The sequence below is a fragment of the Mesoplodon densirostris genome, chromosome X (genome assembly GCF_025265405.1).
Source record: "Mesoplodon densirostris isolate mMesDen1 chromosome X, mMesDen1 primary haplotype, whole genome shotgun sequence".
In the NCBI taxonomy this organism is placed as follows: Eukaryota; Metazoa; Chordata; class Mammalia; order Artiodactyla; family Ziphiidae; genus Mesoplodon; species Mesoplodon densirostris.
Genome location: NC_082681.1, coordinates 75003434 through 75025859, shown reverse-complemented (window position 1 = coordinate 75025859; position 22426 = coordinate 75003434). Strand labels below are relative to the sequence as shown.

Sequence of the window (22426 nt, the reverse complement as noted above, 5' to 3'; positions counted from 1 at the left end):
CACCAGCCTGAGAGGCTTGTCTGCTCACCCACCGGAGTGGTGGGGGCTGGGAGCTGAGGCTCAGGCTTCGGAGGTCAGATCCCAGGGACATGACTGGGGTTGGCTGTGTGAACACAGCCTGAAGGGGGATAGTGCGCCATAGCTAGCCAGGAGGGAGTCTGGGAAAAAGTCTGGAACTGCCTAAGAGGCAAGAGACCATTGTTTCAGGGTGCATGAGGAGAGGGGATTCAGAGCACCACCTAAACAAGCTCCAGAGACGGGCATGAGCCGTGGCTATAAGCACGGACCCCAGAGATGGGCATGAGATGCTAACGTTGCTGCTGCAGCCACCGAGAAGCCAGTGTGCAAGCACAGGTCACTATCCACACTTCCCAGGAGCCCGTGCAGCCCACCACTGCCAGGGTCCCGAGATCCAGGGACAACTTACCCAGGAGAACACACGGCACGCCTCAGGCTGTTGCAACGACACGCTGGCCTCTGCCACTGCAGGCTCACCACGCATTGCATACCCCTCCCTCGCCCCAGCCTGAGTGATCCAGAACCCCCTATCATGCTACTACTTTAACCCCGTCCTGTCTGGGCGGGAAACAGGTGCCCTCAGGAGACCTACACGCAGAGGAGGGGCCAAATCCAAAGCTGAGTGCCAGGAGCTGTGCGAACAAAGAAGAGACAGGGAAATTTCTACCAGCAGCCTCAGAAGTAGCAGATTAAATCTCCACAATCAACTTGATGTACGCTGCATCTGTGGAATACCTAAATAAACAACGAATTATCCCAAAACTGAGGTGGTGGAATTTGAGAGCAACTGTAGACTGGGCTTTGCTTTCTGCATCTAATTTGTATCTGGTTTTATCTTTATCTTAGTTTAGTTTTTAGAGCGTACTATTATTTGTAGAGTTGTTTATTGATTTGGTTGCTGTCTTCCTTTTATATATATATATATATATATATATTTAAATTTCCTTTTTCTCTTTTTATAGCTCTGTATGTGTATGCTTCTTTGTGTGATTTGGTCTGGACAGCTTGGCTTTTACAATTTGTTCTAGGGTTCTGCCTGTCCGTTTTTTTTTGTTTTGTTTTGTTTTGTTTTTAGTATAGTTTTTCGCACTTGTTATCATTGGTGGATTTGTTTTTGGGTTTGGTTGCTCTCTTGTTTCTTTTTCTTTTTATTACTTTTTTATTTCTTTATATTTAATACTTTATAAATTTTTTATTTTAATAAGTTTATTTTATCTTTGTTTCTTTTTTCCCCTCCCTTTTCTTCTGAGCTGTTTGGCTGACAGGGTCTTCGTGCTCCAGCTGGGTGTCAGGCCTGACCCTCTGAGGTAGGAGAGCCAAGTTCAAGACAGTTGTCCACCAGTGACCTCACAGCTCCACGTACTATCAAACCGCAAAAGCTCTCCCAGAGATCTCCATCTCAACTCTAAGACTCAGCTCCATTCAAAGACCAGCAAGCTACAGTGCTGGACACCCTAGGCCAATCAACTAGCAAGACAGGAACACAACCCCATCCATTAGCACAGAGGCTGCCTAAAATCAAAATAAGTTCAAAAACCCCTAAAACACACCACTGGATGCGGTCCTTCCCACTAGAAAGATCCAGCATCATCCAACAGAACACAGGCAACAGTTCCTTCAACCAGGAAGCCTACACAACTCACTGAACCAACCAATGGGGGCAGACAACAAAAAAAACGGGAACTACAAACATGCAGCCTTCAAAAAGGAGACCCCAAACATAGTAAGTTAAGGAAATGAGAAGACAGAGAAGTACACAGCAGATGAAGGAGCAAGGTAAAAACCCAAGAGGCCAAAGAAATGAATAGGAAATAGGCACTCTATCTGAAAAAGAATTCAGAGTAATGATGGTAAAGATAATCAAAAAACTTCGAAATACAATGGAGAAAATACAAGAAACATTTAACAAGTACCTAGAAGAACTAAAGAGCAAACAACAATGATGAACATCACAATAAATGAAATAAAAAAATTCTCTAGAAGGAATCAATAGCAGAATAACTGAGGCAGAAGAACAGATAAGTGACCTGGAAGATAAATCAGTGGAAATAACTGCTGCAGAGCAGAATAAAGAAAAAAGAATGAGAAGAATTAAGGACAGTCTCAGAGACCTCTGGGACAACACTGAATGCACGAACATTCAAATTATAGGGATCCCAGAAGAAGAAGAGAAAAAATAGGGACTGAGAAAATATTTGAAGAGATTACAGTTGAAAACTTCTGAAATATGGGAAAGGAAGTAGTCAATCAAGTCCAGGAATTGCACAGAGTCCCACACAGCATAAATCCAAGGAGAAACACTCCAAGACACATATTAATCACACTATCAAAAATTAAATACAAAGAAAAACTATTAAAAGCAACAAGGGAAAAGCAACAAATAACATACAAGGGAACACCCATAAGGTTAACAGCTGATCTTTCAGCAGAAACTCTGCAAGTCAGAAAGGAGTGGCGGGACACATTTAAAGTCATGAAAGGGAAAAACCTACAACCAAGATTACTCTACCCAGCAAGGATCTCATTCAGATTCAAAGGAGAAATTAAAACATTCACAGAAGCAAAAGCTAAGAAAACACAGAACCACCAAACCAGCTTTACAACAAATGCAAAGGAACGTCTCCAGGCAGGAAACACAAGAGAAGAAAAAGACCTACAAAAACAAACCTGAAACAATTAAGTAAATGGTAATAGGAACATATATATCAATAACTACCTTAAATGTAAATGGCTAGATGCACCAACCAAAAGACACAGACTGACTAAATGGATACAAAAACAAGACCAGTATATATGCTGTCTACAAGGGACCCACTTCAGACATATAGACACATAGACTGAAAGTGAGGGGATGGAAAAAGATATTCCACATAAATGGAAATCAAAAGAAAGCTGGAGTAGCAACTGTCATATCAGACAAAATGGATTTTATCTTTAAATTTTTAAAAAATATCTTTATTGGAGTATAATTGCTTTACAATGGTGTTAGTTTCTTCTTTATAACGAAGTAAACCAGCTATACATATATACATAAATACATACATATATATATATATATATATATATATATATATATATATACACCCATATCTCTTCCCTCGTGCATCTCCCTCCCTCCCACCCTCCCTATCCCACCCCTCTAGGTGGTCACAGAGCACCAAGCCCATCTCCCTGTGCTGTGTGGCTGCTTCCCACTACCTATTAATTTTACATATGGTAGTGTATATATATCCATGCCACTCTCTCACTTTCTCCCAGCTTAGCCCTCCCCCTCCCCGTGTCCTCAAGTCTATTCTCTAGTAGGTCTGTGTATTTATTCCCATCCTGACCCTAGGTTCTTCACACCCATTTTTTCTTTTTTAGATTCCATATGTGTGTTAGCATACGTTATTTGTTTTTCTCTTTCTGATTTACTGCACTCGGTATCGCAGACTCTAGGTCCATCCACCTCACTACAAATAACTCAATTTCATTTCTTTTCATGGCTGAGTAATATGCCATTGTATATATATGCCACATCTTCTTTATTAATTCATCTGTCGATGGACACTTGGGTTGCTTCCAGGTCGTGCCTACTGTAAATAGAGCAGCAATAAACATTGTGGTACATGACTCTTTTGGAATTATGGTTTTCTCAGGGTATATGCCCAGTAATGGGATTGCTGTGTCGTATGGTGGTAGTTCTATTTTTAGTTTTTTTTTTTTTTGAGTCAAACTTCTATTTTATTGACAGGAGTCCAAAATGAATACAAAAAAATGCCTCGTTTGCATGTTATATTTTTCCTTAAAAGGCTTCTGATAGAGTCAGGTAGATTAAAAGCTAAGAATGTATTTCAGCTTTTATAATGAACCTTTTAAAAAAGGTTTAATAACATAAGTCACCAATATCAGAGAACATATGGTCCCACAATCATTTTTAGATCTATAGCTTATAAAAAGAATTAGATCCTGTATTGATCTGCTAAAATAGAGGCTTAAAAATGTTTTAAGCCATTAAAAGCCATTTTTATAATCTGATAACTCTGGGCAATTAAAAAAAGGAAAATCCCAAAATGTAGCCCTCTATATTATGTGGAATGTGACAGAATGCCAACTTACGACCAAGATTGGCAAAAATAAAATGTTTAAAGCTATGAATGGAGTTGTTATAAATACTCTTTTATCACTGCAAAATGTCAATAAGTGAACAGAGCTTACCAAGAGATTAAAACTTGAGCAGATGTTACTTAAAACATTTGTGGTGTTTATCATACTTTAACGTTTGATAAAACTAAAGCTAAACAAAGAAAAGTCACTCATTTGTAGATTGTTTTTCATGTACCTTTACTTTCACTGGGACCATAAATGATCAGATAATACATAGCCCACACTTCTGGACAGTTATAACAAAGGGTTTATTATCGTTTGCAGATGAAATAAATGCACCATCCCATACTTGAAAGGCTTTCACAAGCCTTAAGCATTTTTCAGACTGTACCAAGGCACCACCACTGCCTAGTTATATTATGCACCCATTTCTAGTAAAGAACTAACAGCTCCTTCAACATCAGTTCTGCACTGTTTCTGGTTTATTACACACTTCCAAAACAGCAAAAATCTGCAAACATGTGCAAATATTGTGGTCCATTCATAGTACTGCTTAGTCATCATCTTCCTCCTCTTCTTCCTCTTCCTCAAAGCTATCTTCAAAGCCCTCGCTGTCCTCCTGGTCTTCATCCCCCTCTATTGCTGTATCCCACTGTGGGTGATTTTCTGGCACAGGCTTAGCCTAATGAACTTCCAACTTCAATGGTTTAATCTGATCCAAACCCATATAGGAGTCTGATCTTAGAAACACTGTATATTGATAATTTCCAGGCTTTCCTGGTGCAGGAAACTTCAGTTCTCTTCCATATCTTTTAGTGTGCACACATGATATGGCATAGATATTAATGTCTGTTCCTTCCTATCTGCGATATAAAGCCACCACCATTCTTGTTTTTCCTCAGGAAAGTAAAGACTATAAACAGGATGTGTTATCTTTGATTTGGTCTCCAGTAGAGCTCGCTCCTTTCGCTGTATACTTTGTTGTAATTCTTGCCACTCTGCTTCATCATCCTTGTTTTGTTTTTCATCTTGCTCTCTATCAGAGTCTCTGTCACTACCATCATCTTTTTCACTTTGAGAGTCTCTATTGGTTTCTTCTTCCTCAGAGTCACTGCCTTTGTCAGAAAATTCTTCTTCATCTTCCTTTACTGCAGCTTCACTCCCAACGACTCCATTAGCCTGCTTTTGTTTCTGTTGCTTTGGTTGTGATAAGGGCACAGGTGTAGGGTTTTTTTTTAAAGGTTTCTTTTTTTTTTGACTTAGCAGTTTTCTTGGGTCCTTTACTCTTCTGTTGCCATCCTCCTTTTGTTCTGTTCTTGTTAGTATCACCCTGCCCATCTTCTGCTGGCTGTTCCTCTGCAGCACAGATGGACTGCTCCTTTTCAAATACTTCTGCCATTGTTTGCCTTGTCAATTTAACCAACACTGTAACTAAGGATCCTACTGTGATGTTGTTGCTATCTTCATCATCCAATACCTGTGATTTTATGTCCATGGTCACAAATGGGAAACTCCCAAGGACAGCCATAACCTCTTCATAATTTTCATCTTCAAGGAAGTGCAATAGATTGTGACGATCTGATTCTTTTAAACTCACCAAATCCTGGATAGTCTTAATTTTGTACTTTTTATGATTAGAAACCCTTCTAAGATTGTCTTCTTCAATGTGAGGGAGCTGCAGAAGGGGAGACTTAAACTGCTGAAGGCCTTGCACAGCCATCTGGGAAAGCTTCATGCAGTTTTCCAGGGATGCCAAAGTTGGAGCACGAAACTCCCTTTCTTCACGGCTCCGGGCCATTATTATTAGTTGGCAGATTACATTAACCATTTCTTGAAGTAGGGCAGGGCATTTTTTCAGCATAAATTGCTGATCTTCTTCAAGGGTCTCAGGAATTTTCATTCTAGCAAGATGAGACAGTAAAAGAACTCTGGCCTTCAGGCTATATGGGCAGGTAAGTGGCGGCTCATTCTTCTTTAAATTGATGCTGCCAATTTCTCTGATTAGCTGAGGTATTAGAATATTATCTGTTGGTCTGCTTGTGGCATCCTTGTTATACTGAGGATCAAATTCAGAGGCTCCAGCCAAGACCATGATAAGACGTTTCATATCCGTATTTCGGGTTTTATAAACAAAGTATGTATAAATCTGTGTTGTGCGTATTAGAATCTGGTCTCCACTATAGCGTATTGAGCGATACCACCAAGAGCCCACAACAACTGGAAGGATAACCATGAATGCCAATCCATAGACAAGTAAAACCAAAATTGAATTTTTCTGGTCAACTATCCAAGCTGGCAGGGCAATTCCAAAGCTTGTGGCTTGAGGCCCATCTGGATTTCCAAACTCTTCCCAATTTTTCCGGGACTCTTCATCAGTTAAAGCTGCATAAGCTTTTGCTATCCTCATGAACATAACTTCATCACCTCCTTTATCTGGATGATACTTAAGTGACAGCAAACGATACTGTTTCTTAATTTCTGCTACTGTTGCCCCGGGATCCAAATTTAATACTTCATAAGGATTGTATTCTTGATTTTCTCGGTCTGTTTTGGAAACTTTGTATGTAAGGAATAATAACAATGGCCATCCTGCAAGCAGAACTATTTTCTTTACTGTAGGAATAATATTTGGCTGAGGTTTTAATAACCATAAACGATACCACATACATCTTCCATATACTTTTTTGATATTCTTTAATCGATTTTGTTCGGCATTCTGATCTTGGGGCCAGAGGTAGTATGTGGCCGGGATCATGATGAGCCCCACGAAGGAGGTGAGGAAGTAAAAGAAGGTGTTCCCGCTGTCATCGTACTGGAACTGCTGCCCCGCCATGGCACCCCCTCCTCCGCCTCCCTCTTCTCACCACCGCTGCCATGACCCCACTCTGCTTTCGGGGTCCCAGCGCCCCGGCCGCGTGTGGCGTAGCTCCTACACCGCCGCCGCCTCTCCTCCCCGCCCCCATGCTACTCTCACGGACCCGCCGCCGCCACCACCGCTGCGGTCCCAGCTCTCGCGAGCTATTTTTAGTTTTTTAATGAAACTCCATAGTGTTCTCCATACTGGCTGCATCAATCTACATTCCCACCAACACTGCAAGAGGGTTGCCTTTTCCCCACATCCTCTCCAGCATTTATTGTTCGTAGATTTTTTCATGATGGCCACTCTTGACTAGTGTGAGGTGATACCTCATTGTACTTTTCATTTACATTTCTCTAATGATTAGTGATGTTGAGAATCGTTTCATGTATTTGTTGGCAATCTGTGTATCTTCTTTGGTGAAATGTCTATTTAGGTCTTCTGCCCATTTTTGGATTGGGTTGTTTGTGTTTTTGATATTGAGCTGCATGAGCTACTTGCAAATTTTGGAGATTAGTCCTTTGTCAGTTGCTTCATTTGCAAATATTATCTCCTATTCTGAGGGTTGTCTTTTGGTCTTGTTTATGGTTTCCTTTGCTGTGCAAAAGCTTTGAAGTTTCATTAGGTGCCATTTGTTTATATTTGTTTTTATGTCCATTTCTCTAGGAGGTGGGTGAAAAAGCATCTTGCTGTGATTTATGTCACAGAGTGTTTTGCCTACGTTTTCCTCTAAGAGTTCTATAGTGTCTGGCCTTACATCTAGGCCTTTAATCCATTTTGAGTTTATTTTTGTGTACGGTGTTAGGGAGTGTTCTAATTTCATTCTTTTACATGTAGCTCTCCAGTTTTCCCAGCACCACTTACTGAAGAGGCTGTCTTTTCTCCACTGTATATTCTTGCCTCCTTTATCAAAGATAAGGTGACCATATGTGCATGGGTTTATCTCTGGGCTTTCTATCCTGTTCCAGTGATCAATATTTCTGTTTCTGTGCGAGCACCATACTGTCTTGATTACTGTAGCTTTGTAGTTTAGTCTGAAATCTGGGAGTCTGATTGCTCCAGCTCTGTTGTTCTTTTGCAAGATTGCTTTGGCTATATGGGGTCTTTTCTGTTTCCACAGAAATTGTGAAATTTTTTGTTCTAGTTCTGTGAAAAACGCCAGTGGCAGTTTGATAGGGATTGCATTCGAATATGTAGATTGCTTTGGGTAGTACAGTCATATTCACAATGTTGATTCTTCCAATCCAGGAACATGGTATATCTCTCCATCTGTTTGTATCACCTTTAATTTCTTTCATCAGGGTCTTATAATTTTCTGCGTACAGGTCTTTTGTCTCATTACGTAGGTTTATGCCTAGGTATTTTATTCTTTTTGTTGCAATGATAAATGGCAGTGCTTCCTTAATTTCTATTTCAGATTTTCCATCATTAGTGTATAGGAATGCATTAATTTTGTATCCTGCTACTTTACCAAACTCATTGATTAGCTCCAGTAGTTTTCTGGTAGTACCTTTAGGCTTCTCTATATATGGTATCATGTCATCTGCCAGGAGTGACAGCTTTACTTCTTTTACAATTTGGATTCCTTTTATTTCCTTTTCTTCTCTGATTTCTGTGGCTAAAACTTCAAAAACAATGTTCAATAATAGTCGTGAGGTCGGGAAACCTTGTCTTGTTCCTGATCTTAGTGGAAATGGTTTCACTTTTTCATCATTGTGGATGATGTTGGCTGTGGGTTTGTCATATATGGCCTTTATTAGGTTGAAAGCAGTTTCCCCTATGCCTACTTTCTGGAGGGTTTTTATCATAAATGGGTGCTAAATTTTGTCAAAAGCTTTTTCTGCATCTATTGACATAATTATATGGTTTTTATTCTTCAACTTATTAATATGATGTATCACATTGATTGATTTGCATATATTGAAGAATCCTTGCATCCCTGGAATAAACCCCACTTGATCATGGTGTATGATCCGTTTAATGTGCTGTTCGATTCTGTTTCCTAGTATTTTGCTGAGGATTTTTGCATCTATGTTCATCAGTGATATCGGCCTATAGTTTTCTTTCTTTGTGACATTTTTGTCTGGTTTTGGTATCAGGGTGATGGTGGCCTCATAGAACAAGTTTTGGAGTGTTCCACCCTCTGCTATATTTTGGAACAGTTAGAGAAGGATAGTTGTTAGCTCTTCTCTAAATGTTTGATAGAATTCACCTGTGAAGCCATCCGGTCCTGGACTTTTGTTTGCTGTAAGATTTTAAATCACAGTTTCAACTTCAGTGCTTGTGATTGGTCTGTGTATATTTTGTATTCCCTCCTGGTTCAGTATCGCAAGTTGTGTTTTTCTAAGAATTTGTCAATTTCTTCCAGGTTGTCCATCTTATTAGCATATAGTTGCTTGCAGTAATTTCTCATGATCCTTTGTGTTTCTGTAGTGTCAGTGGTTACTTCCCATTTTTCATTTCTAATTCTATTGAGTATTCCCTTTCTCTTGATAAGTCTGGTTAATGGTTTATCAATTTGTTTAGCTTTGGAAAAAACCAGCTTTCAGTTTTATTGATCTTTGATACCGTTTTCTTTATTCCTTTTTCATTTATTTCTGAACTGATCTTTATCATTTCCTTCCTTCTGCAAACTTTGGGGTTATTTTGTATTTCTTTCTGTAATTGCTTTAGGTGTAAGGTTAGGTTGTTTATTTGACATGTTTCTTTTTTCTTAAGGTAGGATTGCATTACTATAAACTTCTTAGAAGTGCTTTTGCTGTATCCCACAGGTTTTGGGTCACTGTGTTTTCACTGTCATTTAATTCCAGGTATTTTTTGATTTCCTCTTTGATTTCTTCAGTGATCTCTTGGTTATTAAGTGATGTGTTGCTTAGCCTCCATGTGTTTGTATGTTTTACAGATTTTTTCCTGTAATTGATATCTAGTCTCATAGAATTGTGGTTGGAAAAGACACTTGATACAATTTCAAATATCTGAAATTTACCAAGGCTGGATTTCTCACCCAAGACATGATCTATCCTGGAGAATGTTCCATGAGCACTTGAGAAGAAAGTGTATTGTGTTGTTTTTGGATGGAATGTCCTATAAATATCAATTAAGTCCATCTTGTTTAATGTGTCATTTTAAGCTTGTGTTTCCTTATTTATTTTCATTTTGGATGATCTCTCCCTTGGTGATACTGGGGTGTTAAAGTCCCCTACTATGTGTGTGTTACTATTGATTTCCCCTTTTATGGCTGTTAGCATTTGCCTTATGTATTGAGGGGCTCCTATGTTGGGTGCATAAATATTTAAAATTGTTATATCTTCTTCTTGGATTGATCCGTTGATCATTATGTAGGGTCCTTCTTTGTCTCTTGTAATAATCTTTATCTGAAAGCCTCTTTTGTCTGATGTGAGAATTGCTACTCCAGCTTTCTTTTGATTTCCATTTGCATGGAATATCATTTTCCATGTCCTCACTTTCAGTCTGTTAGGTGTCCCTGTGTCTGAAGTGGGCCTTTTGTAGACAGCATATGTACGGGTCTTGTTCTTGTATCCATTCAGCCAGTCTATGTGTTTTGGTTGGAGCATTTAATCAATTTACATTTAAGGTAATTATCGATATGCATGATTCTATTACCATTTTCTTAACTGTTTTAGGTTTGTTATTGTAGATCTTTTCCTTCTCTTGTGTTTCCTGCCTAGAGAAGTTCCTTTAGCATTTGCTGTAAAGCTGGTTTGGTGGTGGTGAATTCTCTTAGCTTTTGCTTGCTTGTAAAGGTTTTAATTTCTCCGTCAAATCTGAATGAGATGCTTCCTGGCTAGAGTAATCTTGGGTGTAGGTTTTGCCCTTTCATCACTTTAAATATGTCCCGCCACTCCCTTCTGACTTGCAGACTTTTTGCTGAAATATCAGCTGTTAACCTTATAGAGATTCCCTTGTATGTTATATATTGCTTTTCTCTTGCTGCTTTTAATATTTTTTTCTTTGTGTTTAATCTTTGATCGTTTGATTAATATGTGTCTTGGTGTTTCTCCTTGGATTTATCCTGTATGGGAGTCTCTGTATGTGCTTCCTGGACTTAATTAACTACTTCCTTTCCCATATTAGGGTAGCTTTCAACTACAATCACTTCAAATATTTTCTCACTCCCTTTCTTTTCCTCTTCTTCTAGGACCCCTATAATTCGAATGTTGGTGCATTTAATGTTGTCCAAAACATCTCTGAGACTGTCCTCAATTCTTTTCACTCTTTATCTTTATTCTCCTCTGTGGTCGTTAGTTCCTTTATCTTCCAGGTCACTTATCCGTTCTTCTGCCTCAGTTATCCTGCTATTGATTCCTTCTAGAGAATTTTTTATTTTATTTATTGTGTTGTTCATCATTTTGTTTGCTCTTTAGTTCTTCTAGGTCCTTGTTAAACGTTCTGGTATTTTCTCCATTCTATTTCCAAGGTTTTGGATCTTTACTATCATTACTCTGAATTCTTTTTCAGGTAGACTGCCTATTTCCTCTTCATTTGTTAGGTCTGTTAGGTTTTTACCTCGCTCCTTCATCTGCTGTGCATTTGTTTGTCTTCTCATTTTGCTTAAACTTGCTGTATTTGGGGTCTCCTTTTACAGGCTACAGGTCTGTAGTGCATGCTGTTTTTGGTATCTGCCCCTAGTGGCTAAGGTTGGTATAGTGGGTTGTGTAGACTTCCTGGTGGAGGGGACTAGTGCCTGTGTTCTGGTGGATGAGGCTGGATCTTGTCTTTCTGGTGGGGAGGTCTGCGTCTGGTGGCGTGTTTTGGGGTGTCTGTGACCTTATTATGATTTTAGGCAGCACCTCTGTTAATGGGTGGGCTTGTGTTCCTGTCTTGCTAGTTGTTTGGCCTAGTGTATCCGGCATGTAGCTTGCTGGTCATTGAGTGGAGCTGGGTCCTGGCGTTGAGATGGAGATCTCTGGGAGAGCTTTCGTTGTTTGATATTATGTGGAGCTGGGAGGTCTCTGGTGGACCAATGTCCTGAACTCAGCTCTCCCACATCAGAGGCACAGGCCTGACAGCTGGCTGCAGCAACATCCTGTCATCCACAAGGCTCAGAATAAAAGGGAGAAGAAATGAAAGAAAGAAAAAAATAAAATAAAATAATTAAAATAAAAAATAATTATTAAAAATAAAAAAATTATGGGCCTTCCTGGTGGCACAGTGGTTGAGAGTCTGCCTGCCGATGCAGGGGACATGGGTTCGTGCCCCGGTCCAGGAAGATCCCACATACCGTGAAGCGGTTAGGTCCGTGAGCCATGGCCGCTGAGCCTGTGCGTTTGGAGCCTGTGCTCCACAACGGAGAGGACAGAACAGTGAAAGGCCTGTGTACCACAAAAAAAAAAAAATTAAAAATTAAAAAATTGAAAAGTAATTAAAAAAGGAAACAAAGAAAGGCACAGGATAGCAAGGAAAACAAAAAACAAATCCACTAATAATAAGAAAAAATTAAAAACTATACTTTAAAAAAATGAAAATGGGCAGACAAAACGCTAGGACAAATGGTAAAAGCAAAGTTATACAGACAAAATCACACAGAGAAGCATACACATACACACTCACAAAAAGCGAAAAAGGAAAATAAAATATGTATCATTGATCCCAACGTCCACAACCACAATTTGGAATGATTTGTTGTATATTCAGGTATTCGACAGATGCAGGGTACATCAAGTTGATTGTGGAGAGTTAATCCATTGCTCCTGAGGCTGCTGGGAGAAATTTCCCTTTCTCTTCTTTGTTTGCACAGCTACTGGGGTTCAGCTTTGGATTTGCCCCTGCCTTTACGTGTAGGTTGCCTGAGGGCGTCTGTTCTTCGCTCAGACAGGACGGGATCAAAGTAGCAGCTGTTTATGGGGCTCTGGCTCACTCAGGCTAGGGGGAGAGAGCGGTACCGAAGGCAGGGCGAGCCTGCGGTGGCAGAGGCCAGCATGACATCGCAACAGGCTGAGGCATGTCGTATGGTCTCCCAGGGAAGTTGTCCCTGGATCACAGGACCCTGGCAGTGGCGGGCTGCACAGGCTCCCGGGAAGGGAGGTGTGGATAGTGACCTGTGCATGCACACAGGCTACTTGGTGACTGTAGCATCAGGCTTAGCATCCCATGCTCGTGTCTGGCGTCCATGCTGAAAGCCGCAGCTCGTGCCCATCTCTGGAGCTCATTTAGGCAGTGCTCTTAATTCCTTCTCACACACCGCAAAACAAAGAGGCAAGAAAAAGTGTGTTGCCTCTTCGGCAGTTCCTGACTATTGCCCGACTCCCTCCAAGCTAGGTGTGGCGAACTACACTCCTTCAGACTGTGTTCACGCAGCCAACCCCTGTCCTCTCCCTGAGATCTGACCTCCAAAGCCCAACCCTCAGATCCCAGCCCCCACCAGCCCCAGTGGGTGAGCAGACAAACCTCTCAGGCTGGTGAGTGCTGGTCAGCACTGAGCCTCTGTGCGGGAATCTCTCTGCTTTACCCTCTGCACCCCTGTTGCTGTGCTCTCCTCCGTGGCTCCTAAGCTTCCCCCCGGCCTACCCCCATTTCCGCCAGTGAAGGGGCTTTCTACTGGGTGGAAACTTTTCCTCCTTCACAACTCTCTCCCACTGGTGCAGATCCCATCCCTATTCTTTTGTCTCTGTTGTTTCTTTTGCCTTTTGCCCTACCCAGGTGCTTGGGGGAGTTTCTTACCTTTTGGGAGGTGTGAGGTCTTCTGACACCGTTCAGCAGGTGTTCTGTAGTACCTGTTCCACATGTAGATGCATTTCTGATGTACCTGTGGGGAGTAAGGTGACCTCCACATCTTACTCTTCCACCATCCTGAAGGACTTCTCAAAACAGTCTTTAAAATAAAGACTATTACGAGAGACAAAGAAGGACACTATAAAATGATCAAGGGATCAATCCAAGAAGACAATATAAGAATTTTAAGTATCTAGGCACCCAACATAGGAGCACCTCAATACATAAGGCAAATGCTAACAGCCATAAAAGGGGAAATCAGTAGTAACACAATAATAGTAGTGGACTTCAATACCACACTTCCACTAATGGACAGACCAACCAAAATGAAAATAAATAAGGAAACACAAGTTTAAATGATACATTAAACAAATGGACTTAATTAATAATTATAGGATATTCCATTCAAGAACAACAGAATACACTTTCTTCTCAAGTGCTCATGGAAATTCTCCAGAATAGATCATATCTTGGGTCACAAATCAAGCCTTGGTAAATGAAAGACAACTGAAAAGGTATCAAGTATCTTTTCCGACCATAACACTATGGAACTAGATATCAATTACAGGAAAAATATGTAAAAAGTACAAACAGATGGAGCCTAAACAATACACTACTAAATAACCAAGAGATCACTGAAGAAGTCAAACAGGAATTCAAAAGATACCCAGAAACAAATGGCAATGAAAACATTACGACCCAAAACCTATGGGATGCAGCAAAAGCAGTTCTAAGACGGACGTTTATAGCAACACAATTCTACCTCAAGAAACAAGAAACATCTCAAATAAACAACCTAACCTTGCACCTAAAGCAATCAGACAAAGAAGAATAAAAACCCCTCCAAGTTAGCAGAAGGAAAGAAATCATAAAGATCAGATCAGAAATAAATGAAAAAGAAATGAAGGAAACTATAGTAAAGATCAATAAAACTAAAAGCTGGTTCTTTGAGAAGATAAACAAAATTGATAAACCATTAGCCAGACTCATGAAGAAAAAAAAGGGAGAAGACTCAAATCAATAGAATTAGAAATGAAAAAGGAGGAGTAACCACTGACACGCAGAAACACAAAGGATCATGAGAGACAAATACAAGCAACTATATGCCAATAAAATGGACAACCTAGAAGAAATGGACAAATTCCTAGAAAAGCACAACCTTCTGATACTGAACCAGGAAGGAATAGAAAATATACACAGAGCAATCACAAGCACTGAAGTTGAAACTGTGATTAAAAATCTTCTAACAAACAAAAGCCTAGGACCAGATGGCTTCACAGGTGAATTCTACCAAACATTTAGAGAAGAGCTAACACCTATCCTTCTCAGAGTCTTCCAAAATACAGCAGAGGGAGGAACACTCACAAACTCATTCTACGAGGCCACCATCACCTTGATACCAAAACCAGACAAGGATGTGACAAAGAAAGAAAACTACAGGCCAATATCACTGATGAACATAGATGCAAAAATCCTCAACTGAATACTAGCAAACAGAATCCAAGAGCACACTGAAAGGATCATACACCATGATCAAGTGGGATTTATCTCAGGAATGCAAGAATTCTTCAATATACACAAATCAATCAACGTGATATACCATACTAACAAATTGAAGGAGAAAAACCAAATGATCATCTCAATAGATGCAGAAAAAGCTTTTGACAAAATTCAGTACCCATTTATGATAAAAATCCTCCAGAAAGCAGGCAGAGAAGGAATGTACCTAAACATAAGAAAGGCTATATATGACAAACCCACAGATAACATAGTTCATAATGGTGAAAAATGGAAACCATTTCCACTAAGATCAGGAACAAGACAAGGTTCCTCATTCTCACCACTATTATTCAACATATGTTTGGAAGTTTAGGCACAGCAATAAGACAAGAAATAGAAATAAAAGGAATTCAAATCGGAAAAGAAGTAAAACTGTCAGTACTTGCAGATGATATGATACTATATGGAGAGAATCCTAAAGATGATAGCAGAAAACTACTAGAGCTAATCAACGAACTTGGTAAAGTAGCAGGATACAAAATTAATGCACAGAAATCTCTTGTATTCCTATACACTAATGATGAAAAATCTGAAAGAGAAATTAAGGAAGCACTCCCATTTACCATTGCAACAAAAAGAATAAAATTCCTAGGAATAAACCTACTTAATGAGACAAAAGACCTGTATGCAGAAAACTGTAAGACAATGATGAAAGAAGTTAATGGTGATACAAACAGATGGAGAGAGATACCATGCTCTTGGATTGGAAGAATCACTATTGTGAAAATGACTATACTACCAAAAGCAATCTACAGATTCAATGCAATCCCTATCAAACTACCCATGGCATTTTTCACAGAACTAGATCAAAAATTTTCACAATTTGCATGGAAACACAAAAGACCCCGTATAGCCAAAGCAATCTTGAGAAAGAAAAACGGAGGTGGAGGGATCAGGCTCCCTGACTTCAGACTATACTACAAAGCTACAATAATCAAGACAGAATGGTACTGGCACAAAAACAGAAATATAGATCAATGGAACAGGATAGAAAGCCCAGAGATAAACCCCCACACATATGGTCACCTTATCTTTGATACAGGAGGCAAGACTATACAATGTAGAAAAGACAGCCTTGTCAATAAGTGGAGCTATGAAAAGTGGACAGCTACATGTAAAAGAATGAAATTAGAACACTCCCTAACACCGCACACAAAGATAAACTCAAAATGGATAAAGACCTAAATGTAAGACCACATACTATAAAACTCTTAGAGGAAAACATAGGCAGAACACTCTTGACATATATCACAGCACGACCCTTTTTGACCCCCCTCCTAGAGAAAGGGAATTAAAAACAAAAATAAACAAATGGGACCTAATGAAACTTAAAAGCTTTTGCACAGTAAAGGAAACCATAAACAAGATGAAAAGAAAACCCTCAGAATGGGAGAAATATTAGCAAATGTATCAAGGGACAAAGGATTAATCTCCAGAATATACAAGCTGCTCATGCAAGTCAATATCAAAAAAATAATAATAAAATAAAATAAACAACCCAACCGAAAAATGGGCAGAATACCTAAATAGACATTTCTCCAAAGAAGATATACAGATTGCTAACAAACACATGAAAGGATGTTCAACATCACTAATCAACAGAGAAACTCAAATCAAAACTACAATGAGGTATCACCTCACACCAGTCAGAATGGCCATCATCAAAAATCTAGAAACAATTAATGCTGGAGAGGGTGTGGAGAAAAGGGAACCCTTCTGCACTGTTGGTGGGAATGTCAATTGATACAGCCACTATGGAAAACAGTATGGAGCTTCCTTAAGAAACTAAAAATAGAACTACCATATGACCCAGCAATCCCCCTACTGGGCATATACCCTGAGAAATCCATAATTCAAAAAGAGTCATGGAACACAATATTCATTGCCGTTCTATTTACAATAGCCAGGAGATGGAAGCAACCTAAGTGCCCATTGACAGATGCATGGTAAAGAAAATGTGGCACATATATACAATGGAATATTACTCAGCCATAAAAGGAAACGAAATTGAGTTATTTGTAGTGAGGTGAATGGACCTAGAGTGTGTCATACAGAGTGAAGTATGTCAGAAAGAGAAAAACAAATACCGTATGCTAACACATATATATGGAATCTAAAAGAAAAAAAAAGGTTGTGAAGAACCTAGGTGCAGGACAGGAATAAAGACGCAGACTTTGAGAATGGAGTTGAGGACAGGGAGGGGGAAGGGTAAGCTGGGACGAAGTGAGATAGTGGCATGGACATATATACACTACCAAAACATAAAATAGATAGCTAGTGGGAAGCAGCCGCATAGCACAGGGAGATATGCTCGGTGGTTTGTGTCCACCTAGAGTGTTGGGATAGGGAGGGTAGGAGAGAGACACAAGAGGAACAAAATATGGTGATATATGTATACCTGTAGCTGATTCACTTTTGATACAGCAGAAACTAACACACCATTGTAAAGCAATTATACTCCAATTAAGATATTTAAAAAAAGGGAAATAGAAATATAAGGTAAAACAAAAATTAAGTAAATAATCCATAATCCCACCATCCAGCAATAACTACTATTAACATGTTGCTGTATTTTCTCCAATATTTTTTCTGTTACAATGTATTCATTTAATATTATAAAATTGAGATATTACATTTTGTTTGGAACTTCTTTTTCAACAACCTTTGTATCTGAGCATTTATCTATGACACTCAATACTCGTTACAAACATGATATTTAAAAATGACTGACATTTGATTCTATGATGATAATTTAACCATCTACTTAATACTGGACTTTATAGTGTTTCCAACTTCTGCTGGTATAAATAACACTATAATGAACCGTTTAGCGTTGAAAAATCTGTTCACTTCCCTGTTTATTTCCTTACTAAAACTTCCTAGGGGCACAATTACTGTAATATAGGGTATAAATATTTTTCAGACTCTTGCTACATACTGCCAATTTGTTCATCAGGAAAGTTGTATGCTTCCTGCAGCAAAACAGACTAGCCATTTCACACAGCCTTGCCCAAACTAAATACTATGCATTTTAAAATTTTCAGCAGTTTAATAGGTGATAAATGGTATCCCATTGTTGATTTAATTACTAAGACTTCTAATGAGGATGAGTATCTTTTCTTTCATTTATTGACCATGTATATTTTTCCTTAGTGAATAAAACATTTTATTTTTCAAAACGATGAGGGTGATTATTATACAGCCCAAGAGAATGGATGAGGACACTGAGCCCTAAGCAGGCACAGCCCAGAATTCAGTTCACTTGATATATGGTTTAGGTTAGTGTTTTTCAACATATAGTCTATGAATCACCTAAATCACCTAGGAGGCATATTAAAAAATGCAGGTTTCTGGGGCCCCCACTGCCCTCCTAAACCAGAACCAAGGTGTGTGAAAGAGAGTTGGAATTTCGATAATCTCCCTAAGTGACTCATGAACACTAAATTTGGGATTCTCAGTGAAAGAGAGGACAGGGCAGAGTGGCATGTGTTAGATCACTTGATGACCTTTTACAAACTACATGAAAGGAACTGTCTGATCCTTTTCTTATAGTTCTCCCAGGGACTTGGTTATGATTCTAGGTGGCAACTAATTCCCAGGTCTCTCTATTGGCTTTCAGTATAAGAAAAACTCACATCCCGTAAGGCTACCTCCTTCTTATCTTCTCAGATCTTACTCTGAACTTATGTTTCCTCCTAAAGTCACTCAGCAAATACTTGTTAAATGCTCACTATGGGTCGGGCACTGTGCTTGGTACTGTGGGAACAAGGCATACCAACTTGAAGTTGGCAGCCAGACTGCTTTGTAATTTTTATAAATTTACTCTGCCAAAAACTGCTCAAAATTAAAATAATAGTTTTCATTTACTGAACAATTATGTGATGGACATTGTACTTGGTACTTTACACATATTATCTCTACTCCGTAATAATTCTATCCTATAAGAAAATGGTATCCTTATTTTACAGATGAGGAAACTGAGGCCCAAGGCCATACAACGTATATGGGTTAGAGCTGGGCTTAGAATCCTGTTCTATTTGACTCCAGTCTGGGTTCTTTCATCTATATTATGCTATCTTCCTAAGGCTTAAAAAAAATCTTCCCATCATGAAGATTTTTGAATTCATGTTTTTTTGTCCTTTTGGTAACAGAATATGGCCTGTAGGGTCTAACACTTCCAACTTAATTAGCATATACTGACTCTTTGGATTCAAATGATTCTAGTAAAAGATCCACCAACCCAATATATCTTCCCCCAAATAAGTTTTTTTCTTTTTTTAAATACCTGAGGTACCACTCCCACTGCCCTCCGAAGGCTTTCCAGGCTCACATCTTGTATATTTTGACCAGCAAGGTAAATGTTACCCTTTTGAGGCTCATAGAAGCGAAACAACAGCCTCACTATTGTGCTTTTCCTGAAATAGGAGACAATGAAAGGTTATGTAGCTCCAACTGGCATTAGGGAACCCCTATTTTAAACCACCGTCATCATTTTATTATGACACATAAAAAATATTACAATGGGAGTCAGCAATCAACAATGCAGAATTTTATAAAGAACTAAATTACCCACCCTGACCCACTACCTCCTACAATGGCCACTTTCTTTCCTGCAGGAACTTCAAAAGATATTCCACTAAGGACTTTCTGCCCTTCAATGTATTCAAAATGCACATTATCAAAGGCCACCGTAGCTGTCCGTGGTGTGATCTGAAGGGGAGATGCCATCACTTTGTCCTAGCAGGGAAGAGAAAAGAAAAGCCACTTTACACACCTCCTAGAGTACAGCTATGCAATTTTCTAATTCACAGAGAGAAAAAGGAAAATAAAGGGAAAGGAGGAGGTTTATAAGTGGAGTTAGACCACTTCTAAGCATGCTTTTAAAAATGTTTTTTCACTCCTCACTGTTAAGGGTAAAAATACTGAATGCTTTGATTTCTGATCAATTTGTTTTGGGGGTAAAGAGGGATGGTGGGCAGGGGAGAAAGGAGGTTGAGAATATGAGGAGAGGCAATCACATTTTATATCATTATTAGCAAAAGTAAATCAGGTGCAAGTACAAATATTGAACTTAACAAAATTTAGCTTCTAGGTATAATATTCTTTGCTAATACTGTAAGGTTTCCAAACACAGAAGTAAAAGCTGTAACAGCCTTTTAATACACATGATAGTCCCAATTCCTGCAAAAGAGAAATTAGTTTGCTAATATGGTAATGTAAAAATATTCCCCCGGAATAATACCATTAATGAGATGATGCTTATATGCTTTTAAAAAGGTACTAAATAGAGTACTTACTTTAATTCGGGTGTCCACCTTGAGTAGAGTAAACAAGGTGTTCATATCTATAAGTGCTTGTCTAGTTTCTCTGTATACAGTTCCCAGAAAGTTAAGGGGCAATGAAAGCTGAAAAAGCAGTCCATTCACCATTACTAAATCTCCAACAGTAAGGGTACCTTAATATGCAGTTGGTAGAAAAAAAAATTTTAGATGTCATGAACTTTCCAGTTTAAGACAGAGAAGTTTACAGTTTACTACTGTGGAATACAATTCAAAATGTACATAATCAGCAACTCTTAGACCTACTTAAATTCCAAAGCATTTTAATCCACGATTTAGGAAAATAGGGAACTAGATATATGCTAACTGGAATGCCAAAAGCCCACCCATACACTACACATAATATATAAGAAAAAGAGAATGGTTTAAGTGAGGAAAGAAATGGAAGGCTGAAAATCTCTCCTTTCATCCTAAGAAAGTTCCTTGTAATGTAAAATAGAAGTTTTTTCAAGTATAAATTAAAAAATTGGAGCAAATGGATATCATGATTGGGAATGATAAACCATGTATTAAGGTCTCAGTGAATGAATGAATCCTATCTAAGCAAGCAGGTTACAGAAAAGAGGCACAGATATTATTTACTTTTGAAATGTTTTGCAATGAACAACTAATAGAAAAATTAAAAGGTTACTAGTAATTTTTATATATGACTGCTTGCATTTTAGTCCTTTGGACTAAATATTAAATTAATTACGTTTCTTTCCAGGTCTACAAGAGAAATTAGAAATATCAAACGCTAAAAAGAAAGTTACTCCAAAAAGAATCAGGTTGTAGCCCCACAAACAGTAATCCCAATCAATGAGAGAACCAGTGCTAAACTTGTAGTGTTAAACAAAGGGAAGTAAAAAAAAAACATCATCATGTAATCAAGAAAACATATTCTGATACAAAAACGAAAGTACTCCAAGGATGTTATAGCACCTTATTGAACATGCTTTATAATTAAGACTAATATACACATTTCTTTCATTAATCTTTATAAAGGTTAAGTAAAACATTGACTAACGTGAAAACCACATATCCATTACCTGCCACAATTCCCTGACTGGCGAGCACCATTATGGCTGTTAAACCAACACTGAAAATAGCACTTTGACCAAAGTTCAGCATAGCCAGAGTAGAGGTACTTTTCAATGAAGCAGTCTCATATGTCTTCAAAAATCCATCATATCTTTGTGCTTCATAATTTTCATTATTAAAATACTACAAAATACATAAAAATAGTAACTACATACAACTATAATTGGAATTTAATCTCTTAAGTGATTAGTATCCTTTTCATGGATACAATTTTGTACTGCATACACCATTTTAAAAACTGACTTTCCATATATTGGACTATGGTACTCCTGCAGTTTTCCACAATGGACAGTATTTGAAAAGTCCATAAAATTCATCCCCCAAACATTTACTGAATGCCTAGTTAATTTAAACCCAGATCTAAAAAAGCTGTCAATGGCACTTCCTTCACAAAGCTTTGCCTTGATCCTCTGAGACTCTGAATTGACAATTCTCATTGCCCCCACAACATTACGCCTTTCTCATGTAGCCACTTGCATACTTTACTTTAACTCTCCCAGTGCTTAGAAAATTCTGGGAAGGCAAGGATCAAACGGTAATCATTGCTTTTACCACCCTCCCCCATTACAGGACTTAGCATAGTGCTTTGCACACAAGAGGCATTCAGTAATATTTGTTAAATGGAAAAATGAACAGATAAATGGAAGAATTAGTGAAAAGCACTCTGCTAGGCACTACGAGGGATAGTCAAGAACTTAGTGTACATTCGGAATCAAGATACTAACCATACTGTCACTACTTATAAATTAATTCA

The 22426-nt window shown here is 38.7% G+C and overlaps 2 protein-coding genes across 2 annotated transcripts in view; both read right to left on the bottom strand.

Moving 5' to 3' along the window:
* The window catches only part of ABCB7 (ATP binding cassette subfamily B member 7), a 149600-nt gene that overhangs the window by 21662 nt on the left and 105512 nt on the right, over positions 1-22426 (bottom strand). The window contains exons 9-12 of the mRNA XM_060086627.1: positions 21621-21795; positions 20551-20708; positions 19827-19990; positions 19539-19668 (exon numbers count right to left, since the gene is read on the bottom strand). Of these exons, the coding sequence (XP_059942610.1) occupies positions 19539-19668; positions 19827-19990; positions 20551-20708; positions 21621-21795 (627 nt within the window). The remainder of the gene's footprint in view (positions 1-19538; positions 19669-19826; positions 19991-20550; positions 20709-21620; positions 21796-22426) is intronic.
* On the bottom strand, positions 4299-6989 carry LOC132482353 (translocation protein SEC63 homolog). Its single transcript, XM_060087624.1, is given in 3 exon segments — positions 4299-4905; positions 4908-5358; positions 5360-6989. Coding segments are annotated over 3 exon segments (2277 nt in total). The 5' UTR covers positions 6938-6989; the 3' UTR covers positions 4299-4657.